General features: G+C 57.7%; 1 protein-coding gene across 5 annotated transcripts; it reads right to left on the bottom strand.

The window, feature by feature from the left end:
- Positions 1–369: 369 nt before the first annotated feature.
- On the bottom strand, positions 370–16203 carry SECTM1 (secreted and transmembrane 1). 5 transcript variants are annotated; one of them, XM_035026368.1, is made up of 8 exons: positions 16160–16203; positions 5567–5714; positions 3197–3298; positions 2524–2835; positions 1667–1723; positions 1286–1449; positions 1054–1127; positions 371–971 (listed from the first exon to the last, which is right to left on the bottom strand). In XM_035026368.1, the coding sequence occupies exons 2-7, from the start codon at positions 5649–5651 to the stop codon at positions 1071–1073; spliced, it is 777 nt and encodes a 258-aa protein (XP_034882259.1). In that variant the 5' UTR covers positions 5652–5714; positions 16160–16203; the 3' UTR covers positions 371–971; positions 1054–1070. The 5 variants fall into 5 exon arrangements, with proteins under 5 accessions (XP_034882258.1, XP_034882259.1, XP_034882256.1 ...); XM_035026366.1 differs by lacking the exon at positions 1054–1127 and having other exon boundaries at positions 372–971; positions 1350–1449; XM_035026369.1 differs by lacking the exon at positions 1054–1127 and having other exon boundaries at positions 377–971.
- Between the last annotated feature and the right edge of the window lie 7237 nt (positions 16204–23440).

Below are 23440 nucleotides of genomic sequence, written 5' to 3'. Positions count from 1 at the left end.
GGGGCTCTGGTACCGCGCCCCCTCGTGGTGGGGGTGGGGCCGGCGCTCCACCCCAGGCCTCCATCCGCCGCAGCTTGACTCCAGGACTGCTGGCTGGAGGGATTGCCAAACTTGTTCTTGCCCGGTGCAAAGACAGGATGGCGCCCAAGACCAACTTCAGACCCACGCTGGGGCATCTCCAAGGGTACAACAGTGTGTGCCTTCCGCACCTGAGGCTGGAAGCCCAGACCCCTTGCCCTGATGGGGCAGAGAAGGGAGAGGTTCTTTGAGGTCAAATGTTTCGGAAGTTGAGATCCCCCCCTTTTTTTTTTTAAAGATTTTTAATTTTTTTATTTGAGAGAGAGAGAGGGAGGGAGGAAGAGAGAGGGCATAAGCCAGGGGAGAGGCAGAGGGAGAGGGAGAAGCTGACTCCCCGCTGAGCAGGGCGCAATCCCAGGACCCTGGGATCATGCCCTGAGCCGAAGGCAGATGCTTAACCACTGAGTCACCGACTGAGCCATCCAGGCACCCCTGAGATTTTCCCATTTTTGACCACAGAGTCTGCTGAGGGGGAGTCGGGGAGCTGAGACACCTGCGGAAGGCTGAGGTGGGGAGGAGCCAGCCACTGGCCCGGGGTGGGATGGGGGGGAAGGCCGAGGAGAAGCAGCTGCCAGCCTGAGTCCCGTCCTCTCCCCCTGCCGGCCCCCCGCCCCGGGGTGGGCAGAGAGCTTGCTCCTTGGGCTGAAGGGCTGAGCAGGTCTCCGGTGCCAGCAGGCAGGGACAGGAGCTGCTTCTGTCTGCCACCGCTGCGTGGTTCCTGGGCATCTGTCAACCAGATGGAGGTGGGACACACGGGGCTCCACTCCTGGGGGGTGAGTGCGGGTGCTGGTGGCCTCAGAGTGGGGCAGGACTCCTGGAGTCGGTTCTGGGTTTCAGGCCTGTTTATCACCCTCCTCACAGGCCCTCCGTCTTCCAGCTCAGAGCCATCTCTCCTGAGGAGGGAGGGAAGGATGTGAGTCGTGCTAGAATCTGTGTGGGCTTAGGTCACGTGTGCTCACACACATGCAGACGTACCCACCGGGCCACACGTCCTAGGTCTCCCGGAAGGAGCAGGAAGTCCAGCCTCTCTGTGCTGCCCCCAGGGTGTCCTGGGACAAATGAGTGCTTTGGGGACCCAGTGGGCCTGACCAGGAGGGAGGCACCTGCCACAGCCAGCTGGGGTCCCCTGAGGGAGGGGCGCGTGCTCTCTGGGCCTGGGGTGACGCCCACCCCCACCAGCCCACAGACTAGGTGCAGGGCCTCATACCTGGGGCCCTGAGCACTTCTGGCGGGAATAGGGCAGGGGAACTCTGCCTCTGGTGTAGACTAACCCGATGACCACCAGGAAAACGAGGCTGGCAATGATGCTGATGACCACAGGGGCCACCCTGAACTGGTCTCCGGCCTTGGACGGGCATGGCGTCTCTGGGCCTGTGGGAAGCGGGGGGAGGGGAGACATCATTTGTTCACTCACGAGGAATCACTGCCTGCCTTGAGTGCACCCTTGAGGGAGACACCACCCCCAAGGGCAGGGGGCAGGGGGCAGTGTGCAGGATGGACAGGGATGTTGGCACGGAGGATGGGGACAGCCTGGGGGGACCTGAGGGGGCTTCCTGGGGATACCTGGGTGTAGGGTAAAAACACCTACTGTAGGGATGTGTGAAGAGCGGGTGTCCTCTCACCTTCAGGTCTTGGGACTCTGCCCCTGATGCAGGTGAGACCAGGTATCAGATGAGACCAGGGTACCAGGAGTCCACAGAGGGCTCGCTGGGTCCCTTCCCCGGGCCTGGCCAGGCTGGGGGCACCGTTCTCAGGCACCCCACAGCTCAGGAACTGGGTGGGGGTGGTGGTGCCTGTGGGTTTGAGCAGTGTCCTGGAGGGGGTGTGGGGACAGGGAGCATTACTCCAAATGGAGGGAACGTGAGGAACTGCTCACCTGAGGGGTCGGCAGGAGGTGGGGGGATGGGTGTGGATTGGTCAGAGGGGAGGCCCTGGTCTGTGGGACCACTGGGCTCTTCAGGTGGACAATGTCCAGGGCAAGGCTGGGGCAGCGGGGCCAGCTCGGGCTAGCTTGGGGCTGGCTGGAGAAACCGGGGGATCATGGGGCCTCTGAGTGAGGGCAGGAAGGCAGGACCTTCAGGGGCAGACCAAGCTCTGCAGGGGCCTCAGGGAGCACTGGGATTGCAGGTGGAATCCCACCCCAGAGGTAGTGAGTGGGAGGAGGTTTGGGGTGGAACGGGAGAGAGGTGCATGGGCCTAGCCTCCTCGCCGGACAGGGCAGCCCCCCAGCCTGAGCCCCCTTGGGGTACAGGTCCTTGGAGGAGCGGAGGCCTGTCTTGTTTCATTCTGCTTTGTTGGAACGCAGGCCTGCCCTCTGTGGGCCCCATCCAGCGGCCCTGAGCATTTCTGCACTTCTGCACTTCTGCAGGGGGAAGAGAACTGCTCCCACCCCCCGCTGCCCCTCCCAGATAGGTAGGGTGGGGGGATGAAGGTGCTGCCCCTCACCTGACACGTTCAGTGTGGTGACTCTGATATTTCTCTGCAGACCTTGCAGATACCACTTGTAGGATCCTGCCTGGGTGTGGCTCGCGTCATTGATCACCAGCTGGGCCACGCTTCCCTGAACCTGGAGCCGCCAGCCTCCCTGGCAGAAGCATCCTGTGGGCCGCATGCTGAAGATGGGCTTGAAGTTCTTCCCATGGGAGCTCAGGTAGATGGCCACGCTGAGGAAGGGGTTGGAGATGTTGCAGGCCATCACGGCACGCTCCCCTCTGGACACGGAAACCACTCCTTCAGTGCAGATGGGGTTGTCCCATTCTGTGTGCAGGGGACGGGTCACACACGGGTCATGGCTGGGCCTCAGGACGTTCACTGACCACCCTCCCTGGGGCAGAGGGAGGGACGGTGACAAGGCAAGGCCCCCAGGGGCACACGGGCCCGGCTCAGGGTAGTGGAGAACACGGTGAGCTACATACACATCGATCAGACAAATCAGCACGTGTGCCTCGAGGGGGAAAACAACACAGAAATAAAAGGGGGAGGCTGTGTGCGCGTGCATGTACGCCCCCCGCGTGGCTGGGGTGGCCTGTCACTGTGTCTGGGCACATCCCCCAGAGCCCCCTTCCTCGCAGGTGGACTCTGGGGCAGAAGGAGGCACGTGCACGCTCTGCCCACTCACGTGAGTGTGGTTGAGTCTCGGCCGGGCCTGCAGCCGCCTCACCATCCCCAGGGTCCTGGGCCAGGTGTGCACATCCGGATCCACAAGGAAGGTCCCCGGCTCCTGCAGGACACCGACGCCCCCGGTGTCAGAGGCGAGCACGGACCCCCACGTCCCCTGCCGGCTGTGGAACCAGCCCCACCATCTTGGGAGGCCGAGTCCTGGAGCACATTCACCCGTTGCCAGACTCACTGCACGATCTGGGCGAACTCTGACGGCCGGGGACCTGGGGCGCCGGCACGCGGCAGCCGGCGCCCCACGCGATGCGAGCCAGCCGGCCCAGCCATCCTCCTGTCCTGCGGCAGTTGCCACCGGGGACTGGACACAGGCGGACAGACGCCAGAGAGCGGCAGGAGCTCTGGGCACACCGTGTGCTGGGTGAGCCCACTGTTCAGCGCATTTCACCAAGTCCACACAGCGTGGCAGGTGCACGTGTGGCCACGTGCCAGGGGCCCTGGATGCCCACGGGAGCGAGGGTGTGTTGAGGTGGAAGCTCTGCAGGCAGGCACGGGCCTAGCCCACCCGGAGTGTCGGGGGGCAGTGGGCTCCCCCCAGGCCACAGTCACAGCTGGTACCTTGTGAGCGCAGCCAGCAGGGCAGCTCAGCCGGCAGGCACGGGCCGGCGGGCGGCAGAGTGGAGAGGGAGAGCTCGATTCAGGGAGCCCGTGGGAGCCAGCAGGAAGCTCCCCGTGTCCCAGAAGGGGGCTACAGTGGGGCCAGTCAAGGCCCCATGGACGGAAGACCACCACATGCCTGTCCACGGCAGGAACTTGACCCGAGTCTCCCCACTGTCCCCCTCAGCCACTGGAGTGTTCGTTCTGAGGGGGGGGTTTAAAATGCCTTCTCTGCCGAGGTGGGCTATGTAGACAATGGAATACTACTCAGCCATCAGGAAGAATGAAGTCTTGCCACTTGCAACAATGTGGACGGAACCGGAGGGTATTATGCGAAGTGAAGTAAGTCAATCAGAGAAAGACAATTATATGATTTCACTCATATGTGAAATTTAAGAAACAAAACAGGAGCATAGGGGAAGAGAGGAAAAAATAAAACAAGATGAAACCAGAGAGGGAGACAAACCATAAGAGACTCAATCATAGGAGACAAACTGAGGGTTGCTGGCGGGGAGGGGAGGGGACATAGGGCCACTGGGTGACGGGCACTAAGGAGGGCACGTGATGTGATGAGCACTGGGTGTGGTATGAGACTGATGATGAATCCCAGACCTCTACCTCTGAAACCGGTAATACATTATATGTTAATTAATTGAATTTAAATAAAAAAATAAAATGCCTTCTCTGCATCTTTACAAAATCGTCAAAGTGCTGCATAAACACACACCTGTCATAAAAATTCAAACAACTCTAAAGCACCCCCGCTCCACCTATAGAGGGGCTGCTGGGTGGGGGACCCCAGGCCGGGACAGAGCCCTCCACCCTGGTTGCAGGAGCTGTCATCACACCCGTGGGGGGGCTGACTCGGGCTGTCAGAGCCCAGCAGAGGGCTGGAACCCTGGAGGGCTGGGCAGGAACCCCGGAGGGCCGGGCTGGAACCCCGGAGGGCCGGGCTGGAACCCCGGCAGAGGGCTGGAACCCCGGAGGGCCGGGCAGGACTGCCCTCATCTGTCCAATGCCCAGGAGCGGGGCTCCAGGACGAGGGGCCTCTGCGGCTTACGGGTTTCCTGCCAATCCCAGACGTGCTAATAATCCGGCCTGGGGGTGCCCCACCGTGACCGCACCTGGGAACTGCTGGAGTAGTTACAGAAGCTCCCTCTGCCTGTGATTCTCTTCCACCGGTTTGGAGTGCGGCTGGGGACCGGCATGTTTGAGGAGCCCCTCAGGGGGCTGCCTGCACTGCCCTGACCTAGAGCCGTGTGCGTGGACTGGTCCTGATTCTGCAGGGCCGAGCGTGTCCCGAGAGTCTGCATTTCTAACAAGCTCCCAGGGGATGCTGGAGCTGCTGGCCCAAGGAGGGATCCGGTACCAGAGCGGAGACAGAGAATCCTCAGGCTTGTCCTGCTGCCCCTCCTCTGGCTACAGGACTTGTCACTGACTGGCCAGGACCCTCTTTCCCTTGGAACCTGGACACGCTCTTGGCCACCCCCATGTTCTGACGGTCATCACTGGGCGCTGGAGCGGGTATCCCCGTCTGCCATCCATGGGGGAACTTGGCTCATCCCATCATGGCCCAGGGGTGCTGGGCCAGCCCCTCTCCTCAGGGCCATGGACGCCACCTGGGCCTGATGTGGATCTGCCCCTCCCACCCCTGCCTCGCCCTCCCCCACCCCCTCGATGGGCCCCCCAGTAGACAGGGTGGGATCCTGAGACTTACTTCCATTCTGAGCACTCAGGGAGGCGGCCAGGAGGATGGTCCAGAGCATCTGGGGCACCGAGAGGGAGCATGTCAAAGTCGGCATGGCCAGCAGGACAGGGAGGCCTCAGGGGTCCCGTGTCCTCCTCATTGGTTCTTGGGACCCTCTCTGGAGGAAGGAAAGCCACACGGTCAGAGGTCTCCTGGGCTGCAGCCTGGCCAGGGGCGGGCAGCAGTCCTGAGCTCCTCCCTGACCAGCTGTGCACGGATGCCAGAGCCCCCGCCCCGCCTCTTTCCTGCACTTTCTCTGTACCTTTATAATGTACACAGTGCTGGCCGCTGACAGACAGACAGACAGACAAGAAACACAGACAAGCCAGGAGGGAAGCCACTGGGAGAGGGACCTGCTGACAGCACCAGGATCATAATAAAATGTGCAAAACTGGCCTGAATTGTGCTCCTGTGGACACGGGTCATGCCCACTCGGGATCTGGCACCATCCCCAGACCTCCCCGCCCTCGCACTTTCCTTGGCTGGGGGACCCTGCTGCCTTTTGGGACCCCCTTAGGGGACACGCTCTTGTCAACAAAAGGAGCCCTCCTGGGGGACTCGCACAGCGGGCCTTCCGTCTCCTCCCATGCAAGCGCCCACTGCGGGCTTCCGAGACCCTCTTGGTCTCCATTAAATGTGACATTTTTTCTGATCAAACTATTGAAAAGTATTTTATTTTATATATTCATTTTTAAGATTTTATTTTTAAATCAACTCTGCACCCAGCGTGGGGCTCGAACTCACAACCCCGAGACCAAGAGTCCCGCGTTCCGACTGAGCTGGCCAGGCACCCCTATTCAAAAGTCTTTTAAAATTGCTTGCCAGACCATTGGTTGACCTTTTGATTGAAAAATAATAATAACAGACTTTTTGTTTTGTCTTTGAGCAGTTTTAGATTTACAGAATAATTGGGCAGAAAGTGCAGAGTTGATACGTGTGAGTGCTGTCGCGACTCACACATCACAATCCGTGGACACGTGGTCATTGCCTGAAGTCCCTACTTCGCATACTTCACGGCTCACTCGTGTGTTGAACACAAGGGGAGTTTGGACAAATGCATAATGACTTGCATCCATCATTATGTCCCCCACAGAGCTGTCCTAAAACCCTGGGCTCCACCTGCTCATCCCCTTCCCCTGACACCCGGCAACCCCTGGTGTTCCTCGTGTCTCCGTAGTTCTGCCTTTTCCAGAATGTCATACGGTCGGGACTCTGGTTTTGAATTCAGGGGCGCCTGGGGGGCTCGGTCGGTTCAGCGACAGACCCTTGGTTTCGGCTCAGGTCATTCGGGGAGAATGGGGCACCAGGGAACTTTGAACTTAATGGCCTCCAGGCACGTGGGGCCACCAGTGACCAGGCCCAGTCCTGACCCCAGTAAGGGGAGTCGTGCTGGCAGGAATGACCCCCGCCCCACCAGGGCCACAGAGCACCCCCATTTTGTGCTGCTGCGTCGAGCTCCCCAGACCCCCGGGGGCCTGAGCAGGCGGGCCTGTCCTCCCATCTTGACCCCGTCAGCCAACCTGGGGGTTCCTGGCGGGTTTCCCGGTGGGGCCTTACGTGAAAACCCGCTGATCTGGGGGCCGCGGAGCAGCAAGGGAAGGCCCACCCTGCCCCGCACAATCTCACCATGAAAGGAAAATGGCCAGACCCAGCTTTTGAAAGAAACATCTAATTTGAGACGGGAAGAGAGTTTCAAGAATGTTAAATGCAAACCACCTGCGCTCCTGGCCTCCTGAGTGGCACAGCCCCAGGGGCTCTGGGTGGGCGCCACCCTCGGGGGGGCGGGGAGGGGACCCTGGCATGGGTCATGCACACGGGCCCAGGCCTGGCCCGAGCCGGCTTGTCCTCCCCAGAGACAGATAAGGAGGGACAGACAGACGACGGCCAGGCTGATGGATGGAGGCTTTCCTTCCCTCTCAATCCACACGGGGCTCTGGGGTCCCGGGGTGGGTTGCATACAGGGTGTGGTGTGCCCACAGGTGTCCTGGTGCTCTGGGCTCCCGGGGGCGAGGAGCCGAGTGGCCCCTGTGTGCGTATGTGCCCTTCTCCCAAGGACCCTGACCCTGAGTCCCTGCGACCGAGGGTTTTGGCCAATGTGCTGTATGTGCCCGGCATCTTAGGAATGTTCTAGTAGCTGTGTTCCTAAATTTCACAAGTTAGGAGAAACTGCTGCCCACCCGCTGGGCAGTTGTCTGTCCATGGATGGATACCTGTTGAACGTAACAGTGCCCAGGGCCCAGAGCTGCTCGCTGCGGTCCTCGGGTGCCTTTCTTACCCCTGGTGCAGGCCAGGCCAGCGATCGGTGCCCAGGAGGCTCATGCCAAGCTCTGACCTGGACCCTGACATGCACCCAGGGCACGCCCCTTCCCAAGCCCCTGGGGAATCACTCCCTGGCTTTCCATTGCTTTTGCCCCTCTGTTCATTCCTAAAACCTAGAGAAGCTTGATTCAGTAGTTTCTTTTTTTATTTTTTTAAGATTTTATTTATTTGAGAGAGAGAGAGTGAGAGCGCACGAGCAGGGGGAGGGGCAGAGGGAGATGGAGAGAGAGAGAGAAGCGGACTGTGTGCTGAGCATGGAGCCACACTCGGGGCTCGATCCCACGACCCCGAGATCATGACCTGAGCCGAAACCAAGGGTCTGTCGCTGAACCGACCGAGCCCCCCAGGTGCCCCTGATTCAGTAGTTTCTGGTGGTATAACAGGCTACAGGGGCTGCTTCTGGTAGGTGGGGCTCCCTTTGCAATCTTGCCAGGCCCAGCCCCGGGACAATGGGGGTGTAACTCACTGAGTCACACAGGCCTCACCAGGCGTGGCCACATTCCAGGAGGGCCCGGGGTGGGGGCTGGTGCTGCTGTCTCCCCACTTCCTTTGCTTGACTTTTCTTCCCCACCCTTTTTTTTTTTTTAAGATTTTATTTATTTATTTGACAGAGAGAGACACAGCGAGAGAGGGAACACAAGCAGGGGGAGTGCGAGAGGGAGAAGCAGGCTCCCCGATGAGCAGGGAGCCCGATGTGGGGCTCGATCCCAGGACCCTGGGATCACGACCTGAGCCAAAGGCAGACGCTTAATGACCGAGCCACCCAGGTGCCCCCCAAAATAAAATCTTTAAAAAAAGATAACTGTCCTAATGGGTGTGAAGCGGTGTCTCATAGTTTTTTTTAAGATTTTATTTATTTATTTGAGAGAGAGAATGAGAGAGAGAGAGCATGAGAGGGGGGAGGGTCAGAGGGAGAAGCAGACTCCCCGCCGAGCAGGGATCCCGACGCGGGACTCGATCCTGGGACTCCAGGATCATGACCTGAACCAAAGGTAGTCGCTTAACCAACTGAGCCAACCAGGCGCCCCCCCCCCTTTTTTTTTTTGAAGTAGGTCGTATGCCCTGTGTGGAGCACAACACGGGGCTTGAACTCACGACCCTGAGATCAAGATCTGAGCTGAGATCAAGCGTCGGATGCTCCACCGACTGAGCCCCTCAGGCACCCCTTTGCTTGATTTTTCTAAACTTGTTTGTAGTTCGAACGTAAGGCAAGAAGGACAGTTTTTCTTCTCAGTATACATGCACCACACTTGGAAAAGCAACAGAGAGAAGCTGAGGAAGAAAGAACCGTCAGAAAGATGCCCTCCCCCGCAGAAGCTGGGGCTGCTCTGTGCCCGGCTCTCAGGGGTCTCCCTGCGCCCAGACACGAAGCCTATTCGATGAGATCCTTCATCACAGATACCCCGCCCCAATCCTCCCTCCCTCTCCCTCCATACCGTGTGTATGGGGTGAATGGCGGCCCCCAAAAGACACGCCCACCCACAGCCTGCGAACGGGACCTCGTTTGGAGAGAGGGTCTTTGCGTCCCTAATTACTTAGGACAAGATTGTATCGGAGTAGGGTGGGCTCTGACTCCAACACGACTAGTGTCCTTAGAGGAAGAGGGAAATCTGGACAGAGACAGAGACACACCGGGAGAACGCCGCAGGACGAGGCGGACAGAGACTGGGGTGTGGCCACCAGAAGCTGGAAGACACAAGGATCCTCTCTTAGAGCCCAGGAGGGCGCGCGGCCCCGCCCACACCTTGATTTTGGGCTCCCGGTCTCCACCACTGTGAGAAAACAGACATCTGTTGTTTTGAACCCCCAGTTTGTGGTCCTTTGTCACAGCCACCCCAGGACGCACACACGACCCCCTGCCCCTGAGCCTACAGCTGCATGCACCCCAGTGACCGAGTGACTCCAGCTTTCTCCGGACCCAGACAATCATGCGCAAGCCCCGGGCGTGGAGGGAGCGTTCAGGGTCCTGTTACCTTACTCTGCATCTGGGTCTCACCTTGCCGTGCCCTTTGGGGGAGGCCTAACCCCCCACTCCCCGGGGCTTGCACCCTGATGAGGGCCGCCCCCCAGCGCCGCCCTCCCCCCAGGCCTGTCCCTATGGCCCCGACAGGGCCTGGTGCCTCGGGATGGCCATCTCACCCTGGCCCCCGCCCTTTGGGTGTCCATGTTGCCGTGGCCCTTGCAGACTCGGCCTACTTTTCTCGGGTTGTCTGTCTTCTCCTTATGGGTTTGTAAGACTTATGTTTTAGAGAGATAAACTGTTATCCGCGAGGCAAACGTGCTCCTACTCCATCGTTTCTCCTTGGATTGTTTCTGGAATAACAAGACTACCTGTTTATGTCATCCTGTGTTTTCCTTGAAAGCTTCAAGGTTTCATTTAAGTAAAGTGTTGTTTGTTGTTTGAGGGGTCCTTTTGCAGGAGCCTCCCAGACCGTGGGGAATCCACGGACCACCCAACTGGATTTCCACATTCGAATCATGAATCACCTCAAAGCCATTTTGCAAGGGCCGCGTGACAGGGTCCAACGCTGCTTTCTTCCAAGAAAGTGGGCTGTGCCCAAGGCATCCCGAGAGTGGTACACCCCGTCCCCTCCACTCCACCTCTGCCTGTGGGCGACTCGCCCAGGACGCTGCCAACCCCAAAGTTTCCAGTAGCTTTTTCGGCTGTGTTCACCCTGGGAAGGCAGGTTCTCTCCTCTGCTCTGTTTATCTTTCCTTACAGGTTTGTTTCTCCACGAGAATATTATTAACATAACTGAAATCAATTTTCTTCTTAGAACCAGAATTTGCTGATGAGTGGAGAAGGGCGGCTGCTCGGATCCTGCCCGGATGAATCTGCTCTGAATAACATGAAAGACGCGGAGATTTCACAGCTGGATGTGATCCAGTGGCAGCCTTGTTGGTTTCGATGTTTGTCAGCAATCGCCAAGATCAGGCACAAACAGCTCATTAAACGTTGCTTATGTGGATGGAAGGTTCTAGAAAGAGGATTCAAAACTCCCTGTGCTGGGGCTTTTCCTGGCCCCTCAGATAAGATCTGCTCAGTTTTCCCCAAGCATTATTACAAGATAACTTCTCTTGAATTGGAAGACACACGTTTTTTCTTCCTTTCTTTCACCCCCTTACACAAATCCTCTTAAAATGGTGCCCAGTGGCCCACAGGCATCCTTGCTGATCCCGGTGGCCTCTCCCAGGCCGGTGGCCAGAGCCCTCCGTGTCAGCCTGAGGGAGAGATCTGCGCGGGCGCTGCCCTACCCCTGAGCCGGGCCGTGCGCAGGGCTACCACAGAGCCGCGGGTCCCAGCCCTGTCTGTGGCGTCTCGCCTCTGGCCGGGCCGTGGAGGAGGCCCTAGGCAGGCCCTGTGGTATTTCTGGTCTCCAGCTTCGAGAACAGTCCGCAGGGGCCTTTGCAGTTCCCTCAAGTCTTCCCTGAGCTTCCCAGGGTCCCCCTCCTGTGACGGGGGCCAGGGCTTCCCTCCTGGTGGTGGGTGCACCTGTCTGTTCTCTGCTGCCCTAGGCCAAGCTCAGCACAGCCTCGGGTGCCCACGCTTCCCTGGCGCTCCGACGTGGGTCGGGGTCCCCCAGTCTTGGGGGTGGAAGGGGGCAGGCCAAGCTCTCCTCTGGCTGGAGGTGAGAGAGCACACTCCAGGGGAGGCCACCTGACCCAGGCTCCAGCCCTGCTCGGATAGGCAAAGGCGCACCTGAGCCAGCGGGCCGGTGTCCCCAGCGTAGCGTGCAGGATTCGCACGGGAACCAGAGGCAGACGGCCACCGGGGCGGCCAGCCCCACGTCCTGGGTGCTGAGTGAGCCTCCCGTTGGTGGCCTGGTGTGCACTGAATGCCCAGCGGACGTGCCGCTGTGCCCTCTGTCCAGACGTGCATGTATCTGCACCCCAGGCATCAGGCGCGACCTCAGGACTCAGCAGGAAAGGCAGGGGACGCCCGCGGGTCTGCAGTACTTGGAACGAGGCCCTTCCCCTCGAAACCCGCCTCATCATACCATTGTCCTGACCATTGCCGGGTATTCACCCTTCTCAATAAACTTAGAGGCATGTTTCGAGTTCCAAGTAAACTGTCGGGTTGTTGACTGAGAATAAACAAATGAATGGGCTATTTCACAATCCTGCACCAGGGCCTCACTCCACGCAGAGCCAGGGCCGTCTCTGTGGGGTCTTCTGCGATCTCAGGCAGGCTCCCTGCCCCCTGAGACACAGCCACACACCCCTCCCCACGCACCCTCTCTGTGACCCCCTCAGGCCCTCAAACGTGCTCTGCATACAGCGGGTGATTAGTGTCTGTGGACCTGAGTGGCCTCGCCACCAGGGTCTCCCTTCTGGTCCTCACTCGGACCAGGCGACATGGAGAGTTGGTCACCTCAGCGAAGGTGACCTGCCCCCCTGGACTTTGAGAGGGTGTGTGTGTGTTGACGAGCAAAAGGAAAGCGAAAGGCAGGCACATTGCTCCATCACATGAGGCAGCTGGGTGTGGGAGATGCTGACCTTCTGCAACCAGGGCACGGCGCCTGGAGGAGATGGGGTGCGGGGTGCCCCGAGCCCCAGGCAGTCCTGGCCTGGTCACCCTCTGCTCTCAGGTATTTCGTCTGCCTGCTGAGGGAAGCATACCAACCGGGCCGGCCCCACCAGCCTCCCAGGACTCATCAGCCTCCCCGCCCCACCAGCTCCCAACCTCTGCAGTTTCTAATACACCAGGTCTCCCCCAATCCTAACAATTATTTTACATTGACTAATTTTTAAAATCGTATTATCTACTCTAGCCTCACCTTAAGAAATACAGATCTGTAGTGATCGTTAGATGTGCTATTTATATGTATGTTTTTCTAACGTGCAATGAACTGGCTACAAGACAAGCTAGGAAGTGTCATGGACTCCCTACCACCACCGGCATCCTCCCGTGGTCCCTAGATCTGTCCTCCATCTTCTGCTGTGTCCTCCAAGGGAGGCTGGAGTTTGTGCTCACTGAGGGCATGGGCTCCAAGATGGGCACTGGCTGGGGCTCCAGGCTTCTCTTCCCACTGCCCAAAGCCTTCCCCCCACGAAAATCTTCCCCCCAGGCTCTGGGCGGCCCTCCCCTCACTCACAGGCATCTGTCGGTCACTCTTCACACTCTCCTTGTGTTGGGAGAGGTCCTGCCTCTTTGTGAAATCCCCTGGTTCCAGACTTAGGATAAGGGGATAACTGAGTTGCTCCCCTTTTCACCTCCAAACTGTGCCCACCTTGGGGTGGTGTCACATCCTCCATCACAGCCCCTGTGGCACTGGGTGGAAGTCAGGAGAGCATGCAACTCAATCTCAGGGCCATGAGTTCAAGCTCCACATTGGGTGTGGAGACTATTTAAAAAAAAAAAGTTAAAAAGAAAAAGAACTGGACAAGAGATGGGGGATCTGGACTAGAGATGGAGGATCCAGACTAGAGATGGAGGATCTGGACTAGAGATGGGGATCTGGACTAGAGTTAGAGATGGAAGATGTGAACTAGAGATGGGAATCTGGACTAGAGATGGGGGATCTGGACTAGAGATGGGGATCTGGACTAGAGATGGGGGGTCTGGACTAGTGATGGGGATCCAGACTAGAGATGGGGGATCCAGAGTAGAGATGGAGGATCTGGAACTAGAGTTAGAGATGGGGGATCTGAACTAGATAGAGATGGGGATATGGACTAGAGATGGGGGATCCAGACTAGAGATGGAGGATCCGGACTGGAGATGGAGGATCTGGACTAGAGTTAGAGATGGAAGATCTGGACTAGAGACGGGGATCTGGACTAGAGATGGGGATCTGGACTAGAGATTGGGAAGCTTCCAATATCCTCTTGCACAACCTGCCACCCTGAGCCCTTCTGGGCTTCCACAGCTGTCCCAGGCTCCACCTGGCTTTTACCATTGACTAGGGGTCCTCCCTCTGGATCGGGGCATAGATCTCAGCTGGGCCAGTGACATGGATGCCAATGCTGAACCCCAGGCTTATCTGTGAGGACAGTCTCTGGCTCAGCTGGCTCCCCTTGGAATAGTCCAGAGATCAGAGGGCAAGGCAGGGAGCCAGGCGGGCTTCCCCCTCACTGTTCACGGCACTGTTCTACCTCTCTCGGCACTCCTGCTCCCAGCTCTGGGGAATCCCATTTTTACTGGGAGGTGGGGAGGTCGTCTGAGTCCAGTTTGGATGTGCTTCCAGGTACTTTGCACTTTCAGCCATGAGTCACAGCTGGCCACTCTCTGGGCACAGAGCCAAAGGCAGCAGAGGCCTAACTCCCGCCCCCTGGTGTGCTGGCTCTGCCCATTCATTTGTCTGTGAGGAAGAGAGCCCAGTCTTGGCCATCTCTGGATATTAGCCCTTACACAGCACAAGAGCTGGACCCCTGGACAGCAAAACTCATTGCTGGGGAGGTCAGCTGGGCCTCCCGACCTCAGTGACTAGGTCCTGGAGGCCCCTGAGGGTACTGAGCCAAGCTCTTCCTGCCCACTGGTGGCTGTGTCTATCTGCCCCCAGGCCCTGGCTGACCCAAGCCCCTGCGGTTGTTCAGCACTGGATTCAAGAGCAGCCAAGCCCAGGTGTTGGGTTGTTCCGGGGAATTTACCAGGAGAAAATTCACTCTGGTGAAACAGGCTCCTCCCTGGCCTTGCCAGGCACAATGCCGACACCCAGTAGACGTGCACTATGTGTTCCATGCAATACTGGGGCCATGCGTATGAAGAGCGATTCATTTTTCAAAGTCAAATGTGTTTTTAATTGTGGTGGCTTCACTCCCCCTGCCTGAACCCTCTCACTCGCCGCCAACACAGCAAAGGAGAGAAAAACCAGAGGGAGGGAGACCAGGACATGACGGGGAAAGGGACAGGCAAGAAGACAGAAGCTTGGTATGGAGCAGGAGGGCCGAATGCGGGGCGCGAGCGGGAGGGCAAAACGAACGTGACAGTGCAGGATTCTCTCCGAGTATCACCCCAGGACCGGCGTCTGCCTACCAGGATGGGAGCGATACAGCCGGCGTTTGTGGGTCCCCGACCAAGGATGACTCCTGGGTTCTGGAGCTACTCACACTTGGGGAGTCAGTGACACGATCTGGAAAGTGCGTGTTGCTGCCGGGAACTTGTCCCGGTTTGGGAAAAGGGAAAACTGAGGGAGCGGTCTGGGGTGCCGTAGGGATCCTCCACTCCCACAGCCCCGGAGGGGGGCTGGTGCCACTTTCTCCCCGGCGGCAGGGGGTTCAGGGTTTACAGGGAAATCCTGGGCAGGAGGCCGAGCTGGTTGTGCGGGAGGTGACCAACCACTCTGGGAGACAGCTGCAGTCTGCAAAGGCTCTGGAGCCCCAACTCGAGCTGGGGTGGAGGGAACCCCCCCTGCTGCTGGGGCTGGGAGGGGTCCCCAGCTGGGCAGGAAAGTCCTCCAGGCCTGGGGCCTGGGCGGGCAAACACTTCCATCTCCCCTCTGCCTGGCTGCCTCCCGCTGGGCTCACAAGCCGCCTCCTCTGAGAACCCTCTTCCCCACTACCAGCCCCAGAGCCCCCTCCCCTGGCCCCTGGGGCCAAAAGCACATCTGCTGCCCACCCTCACTGTCACAACCCCGGGGCCTGGAGGGCCTCCCAGGGGCTCTGACTCCTCTACCCACAGGCCTGGCAAGTGGTTTCCATGCTGCAGATCATTAACCAGCAGTGGGAGATGTACTGAATGTAGAGATTGCTGCCAAACCAAATGTGAAGGGGAGCACGGAAAGGGGCCGCTAAAAAATTCACTCTGGGGAAACTGGCTCCTCTCCGGGCTTTCCGGGCACAGGACCCCTTCCCGGCTTTCCAGGCACAGGACCCCTTCACGGGTCCGGGAAGCCTCAGGCGGCTCATTTCTGTTTTACCGGTGTGTGTGAGTGTGTGTGCGTCACGGGTGTGTGAGTCCGCGAATGTGAGTGCACACGCGCGTAAGTGTGGGTCTGCGGGAGCCCGGGATGCGACCTCCCTGCCCTCTCAAGAGCCGAGCCTGTGTGTCCCCAGCGGAGGGCCAGGTCCCCGGTGCGATCCGCGGCCTCCGTCCCTTCTCCTCCCCCCACGGCGCGCACCCCTTGCCCGCTGCTCCCTGGCCCACGGACCCTTGCGGGGCACTCGGGGCCGCACGTCTGCGGGGGAGGGTCAGCGCGGCGCTCCGGGGCCTCCATCCCCAGCACCCGGAGCCCTCCGACCGCGGGACGCCCCCGCCACGTGCTCCCTTTCCTGCGCCCCCGCTCCCTGCGCGCGCGCCCTCACCTGCGCCCCGGCTCCCCGCGCGCGCCGCTGCTCCGGGCCGCTGGTCTCTGCGCGCCGGGGGCCGAGAGCAGAGGGGGCGGAGGGCGACTCCTCCGTGAGGGCGGAGCCAGGGGAGGAGGATCCGGGATCCGCACCCGGGTCCTAGATACAGGAAGGAAACCCCGAGTTCGGGGAAGTCACTCGAGTCTTGGGAACTGCCCTGAATTCACAGAAAAGGTTTATGAGTTTCTTGGTAGTTCTTTATTATATCTTTATTCAAAAGCGCTTCATAAAGAAAACAGGAAAACAACAAAACAGCAGGGGCGTTTTTCCAGGAAAGCTGACCAGATGCTCCTTTGGGGTGGGTGGGTTCGCTTCCCTGCCTGGACCAGGGGAGCCCGCGGGTCCTCGCCTGCGCGCACCGCACGCACGCGCACGCAGGGCCCGCTGTGCCCGCTGAGAATGCACAGGAGCGTGTGAAGGCTGAGAGTTGTCTCAGATGCAAGTGGGGTCCAGACTACACCTGGAGGTAGTGGGGGGGGGCGGGGGGGCTGCAGGCAGGAGTGAGTAGGAGCGGGGGGCACACAGTTAAAAGGTCAAACTGCTTTTGATTAGCCCCTGGGCAGAACGAGGCCCTCCTCCCAACTCCTCCCCACTGGGGTCCTGCGGCGGGTGGGGAGACACATCCTGGACGAGGTCAGGTGTCCCGGGGGTGCACCTGTGTGAGGTCAGTCCCAAAGAGAAGTTTGGAAGTGGGGATTTGTTCGTTTCTCACGTACACATGGTTTTGGTGGTTATTATAAAAATCACTAAGGTAAAAGTTTCTCCTTAAGTCTTTGAAGGAGGCCGGTGTGGAAGCTTTGCTGGTGTCCAGGTGTTCTGTGAGCTGTCCTGGACCCTGGCCCAGCTTTCCAAGGCTAGCCAGCCTGGGCCCAGCTTCAGTTAATACAGACCCAGAGGTGGTCACCCGCCCTTCCTCCACTCATTGCCACTCCCCGCTGACCAACCCGCTTAAACTCTGCAAGCTTCAGCTTCCTCCTCACTGAGGGGCTGGTGTGTGGATCTGGCCTGCAGACAGTCCTGTGAGCTTACACCCGGGGCAGGGAGATGTTCCAAAGGAGTAACCTTTGTCTGGTGGGCAGGGAAAGCTCAGAGCTGGTCATCCTCACAGGAAGATGGCACCTCCATGGAGGGGTACGGAGGCCGGAAGCCCCTGCCCCCACCCAGAGGCCAACGAAGCTCTTGAGGGAGGCCCCACAAATGATCACCCAGCCTGGGACCTAAATGCCACCTGCCCTAGGCCTCTGTGCCTGCCCCCCCCCAGCCTCCCAGGCACTGACCCTGGGCCTGAAGGAGGGGCTCGTCCCGGAGGCCACCTCCCAAGTCGGCCTTTCTTTCCCATCACAGCCAGCATTGCCCAGGGTCCCTCAACTCAGCAGGGGCTCCTGGGCAGCGGCTGGTGACCGCTAAGTCCCTGAGGCATGGGGCTGTTCAGGAGGGAGGGTAGGAGGGTCCCACACGGTGAGGGACCTTGAGGGTCAGCTGAGGGCTGAGACTCTTTTGTCCCCATGCAACCAGATGCCCTGGGGAGTTTGATGTAAATGTGTACCCAGGTAAAGCACTTCCGTATCTTGAAAGTGAAACAAGTTTGTTTGTTTCTTTTTTTTTTTTTTAAGATTTTATTTATTTGACAGAGAGCCACAGCGGGAGAGGGAACACAAGCAGGGGGAGTGGGAGAGGGAGAAGCCAGCTTCCGGCAGAGCAGGGAGCCTGATGTGGGACTCTATCCCAGGACCCCGGGATCATGACCTGAGCCGAAGGCAGACGCTTAACGGCTGAGCCACCCAGGCGCCCCAAGTTTGTTTATTTTGGAAGTAGTACAGAAACCTTACAAAACCACTCAAATGTTCCGGGAAGGAACAATGAAAGGAGCTGGTGTGTCTCATGGCGACCCCTGCTTCGTTCTCCAGAGGCGATGCTGTGGACACGTCCTCCTAACTTTCTAGAAATGTTCTGTGTGTACAAACACTCACACATATCCCATGTGTGTATCCTTCCCATTTTTTTTTTCAAATCTTTTTATTTATTTTTTAAACAGGCTCCATGCCCAGTGCGGAGCCCAATGGGGGGCTTGAACTCATGACCCTGAGATCACGACCTGAGCTGAGATCAAGAGTCCGATGCTCAAGGGACTGAGCCACGCAGGCGCCCCTGTATCCTTTCCATTTTCATATAATCCTGGGATCCCGTCTGTGGACAGGCGCTCAGCTCCTTCATTTCCCCCTTCCTCCCTCTCTGTAGGATTTCCTATCCCCTCCGTTTCCTCAGATCACAGCTTCTGCTGCATCACATGATGTGTGGGCTTTCATTTCCTTTCTTTGGGTTCCTGGAATTTGTGGTTTCAGTTGTGATTTCCTATCGAGCTGAAAACACTGGTCAGCACCATGTTCTTATACTCCCCAAGGCTGTATTGGTCATCTTTTTGTTACCAGCTGGTGAGCCCATTCTAACTTCATTCATCGTCTGGGTCCCCCATCTCTGAATTAATCCACTCTTGTGAATGCCTCCGGTGTCCTGAGATATATGTGTGTTCCCTGACGGTGCCCCTCATGCCAAGGTGGTCAGTGGGGAAGTGTGCTCTCTTCTGTACTTGCCGATCTTGATCGGCTTGAGCTGTCGATAATTGAGAGGAGTAGGTTGGAATCCCTCACTATGATGGGGGCTTGTCGATTACCTTGCAGTTCTAGCAATCCTTGATCGTATATTTGGAAGTGATTTTATTAGATGCCTTCAGATTCTAAATTGATGTATCTTCTTGGTAAGTTGAGACTTTATCATTAGTGACCCTCTGCACTTCGATCATCCAATTTATTTCAGAGTCTATTTTGTCTGATATCAGTACAGCAACACCAACTCCCTTTGGTTAAAATATTCTTGATCCTTTTCCAGACTTTTCCTTTCAGCTGCTGTGTGTCCACAGGCGTTAGGTGCATCTCTGGTAAGTGGACAATATCTCACTTTTTTTTTTTAAAGATTTTATTTACTTATTGTACAGAGAGAGAACACAAGCAGGGGGAGCAGCAGAGGGAGAGGGAGAAGCAGGCTCCCCATGAGTAGGGAGCCTGATGCAGGACTCAATCCCAGGACCTGAGATCATGACCTGAGCCGAAGGCAGACGCCTAACTGACTCAGCCAGTCATGCGCCCCAGTATCTCACTTTCATCAATGGCTGCCTCACCCCTCAGCACACCTGGGCTGCTCTCTGTCCCCTTCTTTTTCTCATCCAAGATTGTTGCTTGGTTCTTTGTTGTTGTCTTGTTTTCTTTTGTCTAACTTAATCTAATTATAATTTATCTGTTTTAGAAAATTTTAAAGTTTTAAAATGTAAGACTAACTGTAAATTCTTGACTCACGTAGTGTTTCTGCTTTTGGAGGAATCCACAGCTCAGCATGTTGTTTTCCTTCTGAAATCTCTTTCCTCAAACATCTGTTTATTTTTGTCCTGAGCCACCACGGGATTTTGTTTTTATAGTTTCACTTTAGAAAAACTCACATTTTTAAAAAAGATTTTACTTAGTTGAGAGAGAGAGAGCACAAGCAGGGGGAGGAGCAGAAGGAGAGAGAGAAGCAGACTCCCCGCTGAGCAGGGAGCCCTACAAGGGGCTCGATCCCAGGACCCCGTGATCATGACCCCAGCCGAAGGCAGACGCTTGACCGACTAAGCCACCCAGGCGCCCCTGGAAGAATCCTGTTTTTAATATTGATCCTTCCTAGACAAGACCAAGACCATACACTTTTCTTTCTTTTTATTTTTTTAAAGATTTTATTTATTCATTTGAGACACAGAGATACAGAGAGAGAGAGAGAGCATGAGCAGGGAGAGAGGCAGAGGGAGAAGGAGAAGCAGGCTCCCCGCTGAGCCAGGAGCCCGATGCGGGGCTCCATCCCAGGACCCTGGAATCATGACCTGAGCCGAAGGCAGACGCTTAACCACCCGAGCCACCCAGGCGCCCCGACCATACGCTTTTCTATTTATCTGAATGCTCTTTTTATTTTCTTCAGATTATGACATCATTGGTATAAGCAGTTCACATTTCTTACTGAATTTGGGGGTATCTTTGTGGCTGCTTTAGGGATGTGTGTGTGAGCTGCAGGACGATGCCTCACACGTCTGTATGGCCGCAGTGCGCAGAACTCCTCCTGCTCCACAGTCCTCGGCGAGCCCTTCAGACGTGGCAGCTTCTGAGGGCAGGATGACCGCAGGTGTTTGGGGGCCCCATCAGCGGCCGTGGGTCCTGGACGGGAGACCCTGAAGGGCCTCACAGTCCGGTTCTGTCCAGGGCTGGACCTTGGGCAGACACCTAGGCGGTCACAGCTGGGGCACAGCCGGCTGGACCAGGGACGAGATCCTTACTCGCCCACATCCTTCCCCAGAAGCTGCACCTCGATGTTACTTTCCTGAGGTGGTACCAGGAATGGGGTCTGGGTGGCGGCTCTGCCTGGAAGGGCTGTGGAGGAGAAGGGGTAGGCTCACCAATACCGGCCGGCCACCCTCGGCTGATTTTAAAAATTAAAACACTCTCCCCCCCAGTTATGACAAGGTGTTAATTATAGAACATTTACAAAGTATCGGTAAGAAAGGCCAAATCACCTGTGATGTCACCTCTGGAGGGAACCTTCTGGTACTCAAGTGCATAGTGACTGTAATTCTCCCCACAGGTGGCAATGATGGGGTTGGTGGGCTCCGTCCTCCGTGTGCCCTGAGGGAGTTCCTGGGCCATTTTTTTGAGATGCCCACCTGTGACTCCGACCAGCCGGTGCCCCACAAGGGCCCCCCACCCCCATCTTTTCAGCCCCTCCCCCACCCTGGGCTGTGGTCTCCACCGCTGTGGGAAGATCGAGTCAACCCTGCTGTCCTCAGGGCACAAAGGGCCCCCTACCCTGTCCAGCTGTTGCTCCCTGCTTGGCCTCCAGCTGATCCCCAAATAGCAAGATGCCCCTTGTTCCAGTCCCTCTGAGCTCAGCGTGGGCATCCTGTCCCAGGCTGGGCACAGCTGGGCTTGCAGGAGTGAGCACTCACCCCATCACTCCCTGCCTGACATGTGGGGTGTGGGGGCTACGGAGGCAGGCACAGGCCGCTGGGGAAGGCGGGAGTGCGGGTGGGGCCCATCCCTGAGCCAGCCTGGACTTCCCCTGCTCCCGGGAAGCAGGAAGATGGGGCCCTGGCCTAAGCCCTGCTGCCAGACCCCGGGAGCCCTCTGTGAGCCCTGCCAGGGTGTAGGTGATGCGGAGCGGGCGATCAGACCTGCCCCTCAGGACCCTCACCCTGTAAGGCACGGCCGTCTGGTAGCACATCCCTTTTGATGTCCTCAGTATTTGTTGGTTTCTTTCTTTTTTTTTTTTTAAGACTTTTTTTTTTTTTTTTTTTTTAGATTTTATTTATTTGACAGAGAGAGATACAGCGAGAGAGGGAACACAGCAGCGGGAGTGGGAGAGGGAGAAGCAGGCTTCCCGTGGAGCAGGGAGCCCCATGTGGGGCTCGATCCCAGGACCTGGAATCATGACCTGAGCTGAAGGCAGATGCTTAACCGACTGAGCCACCCAGGCGCCCCTTGTTGGTTTCTTTAACTGCTCTGTTCCAACAACATGGATCCTCCCTCTAATCAGCTGTTTACTTGGCGACATTTGTGGAGGGCTGAGCAGGGGCAGCCCAGGGAGACTTACCTTAACCCTAACCCAACCTCAGGAAGTCAGTGGGACCAGCATTTGGGATTAGATAGTGTGGGGATTTCCAAACACACCGTGATCAGAGCCTTCCAGAGCGGCAGCTTTCGTTCTGAGGCCTGCCTCGCTCTGGCCCTGAGTCCGTCCGCATGACCCAGACACGCTCGGGCGCCGGCAGGAGGAGCCCCCACACCTGCACCCCGTCCTCTCCCTTTGGCTGCCAGCCTCCGATTCCTAGAATTACCCCGGAATTAGGACACGTCCTTGGGGAGACTCTAAACCCAACCTCACCAGAGGGCAGGCCAGGGCCAGTGTCCCTAACGTCCTCGGGCCAGGATGAGGGACAGTGGCTCCTTTGGACCCAAAGCCCTTCTCGGGGGCCCCTCCCCCCATGAGCCCCATGGGAAGAGGAGGGAGGTTTCGAGAGGCATCTCTGGATGAACGGTTCTGACAAAGGGAAACTCCTTAGCTGGGGACCACGGAGACAGACCTTCTCCAGGGGCTGCTTGGATTGGGGGGGGGGTCAACGGGGAGGGCCTCAGGGCATGCCACTGGATGGGGAGGGGGATGGAGACTTCTCCAGAGACCTGCCGGGCATGACCCGGAGAGGCGCCGCTTGGACCACCCGAGGGTCTGGTGAGAAACAGGGCCCAACATCGGCTGCAAGAACGTTGCACAGAGTATCTGGTGTGAAACCTGAGGGGCCGGGTTGAAGCCAGGCCGTGTCCAGTGATGGTGTCTGGGGTCGGCAGCACCAGGCGGCCGGACCCAGGCTGTGCAGACAGCATCAGCCCGATTTCGTTTCGTTTCGTTTCATTTCATTGCATTGCATTTCAATTAATTATTTCTTTATTCATTCATGCGTGAGAGAGAAAGAGAGCAGCGGTGGGAGGAGGGGCAGAGGCAGAGGGAGGAGGAGAGGGAGGATCTCCAGCAGGCCGCTCACTGAGCGCGGAGCCCAACGCGGGGCTCGATCCCACGACCCTGAGATCATGACCTGAGTCTAAACCAAGAGTCAGACACTCAGTGGACAGCGCTACCCGGGCACCCTGCCCCAATTTCATTTTGAAAACACACAAACATAAAAATAAAACACACACACACACGCATATATTTCCAGAAAAGCTAGAAAGGCATGAAATGCTGTCAGAAATTAACTCTGAGTCAGGGAACTACAGGTTTTTGCAGTTTCTTGTACTTTTTCTTTGTCCTCCCAAATTTCTACGATGGACATGTGCTTCAGTAATCAGGGAGGACCATGTTCTTTAAGAATAAACTGTAGCTTTTATTACATCAGAGAGAGAAGGGATTGACTGGGGAGGAGGGGAGTAGAGGGAGCCCTCAGGCTGACTGGGCCTCCCCCCACCCCCGGCCTGGGGGTGGGTGGGGGGGGACAGGGAAAGGCCGAGATGGCCCTGGGCTCTGAGTGCAAACGTGGGGATCCTTAAGGCCGTCCTTCTGGCCTCCAGCTTTCCCAGGGGAGGGCCGTGGGGCCCTGGCACGCAGCATTGCCTCTCCTGGGTGGGGTGTCACCTCAAGGCCATCAGGAGAGGTGAGGGCTCCAGTCCATTCCTGGAC

This window comes from Mirounga leonina, unplaced genomic scaffold (assembly GCF_011800145.1).
Source record: "Mirounga leonina isolate KUSES-001 unplaced genomic scaffold, KU_Mleo_1.0 Mir_197, whole genome shotgun sequence".
NCBI lineage: Eukaryota > Metazoa > Chordata > Mammalia > Carnivora > Phocidae > Mirounga > Mirounga leonina.
The sequence above is the reverse complement of the archived record's forward strand: the minus strand, read 5'-3'. Positions and strand labels throughout refer to the sequence as shown.

Excerpts from the sequence above, each read along its gene's own strand:
- SECTM1 (XM_035026366.1), bottom strand. The coding sequence starts at position 5,651 with ATGCCGACTTTGACATGCTCCCTCTCGGTGCCCCAGATGCTCTGGACC. Across the intron at positions 1,724-2,523 it reads CACCACACTGAACGTGTCAG|GGGCAGAGTCCCAAGACCTG; the intron begins GTGAGGGGCAGC and ends CACCTGCATCAG. Across the intron at positions 1,450-1,666 it reads GCTCTTCACACATCCCTACA|GCCCAGAGACGCCATGCCCG; the intron begins GTAGGTGTTTTT and ends CGCTTCCCACAG.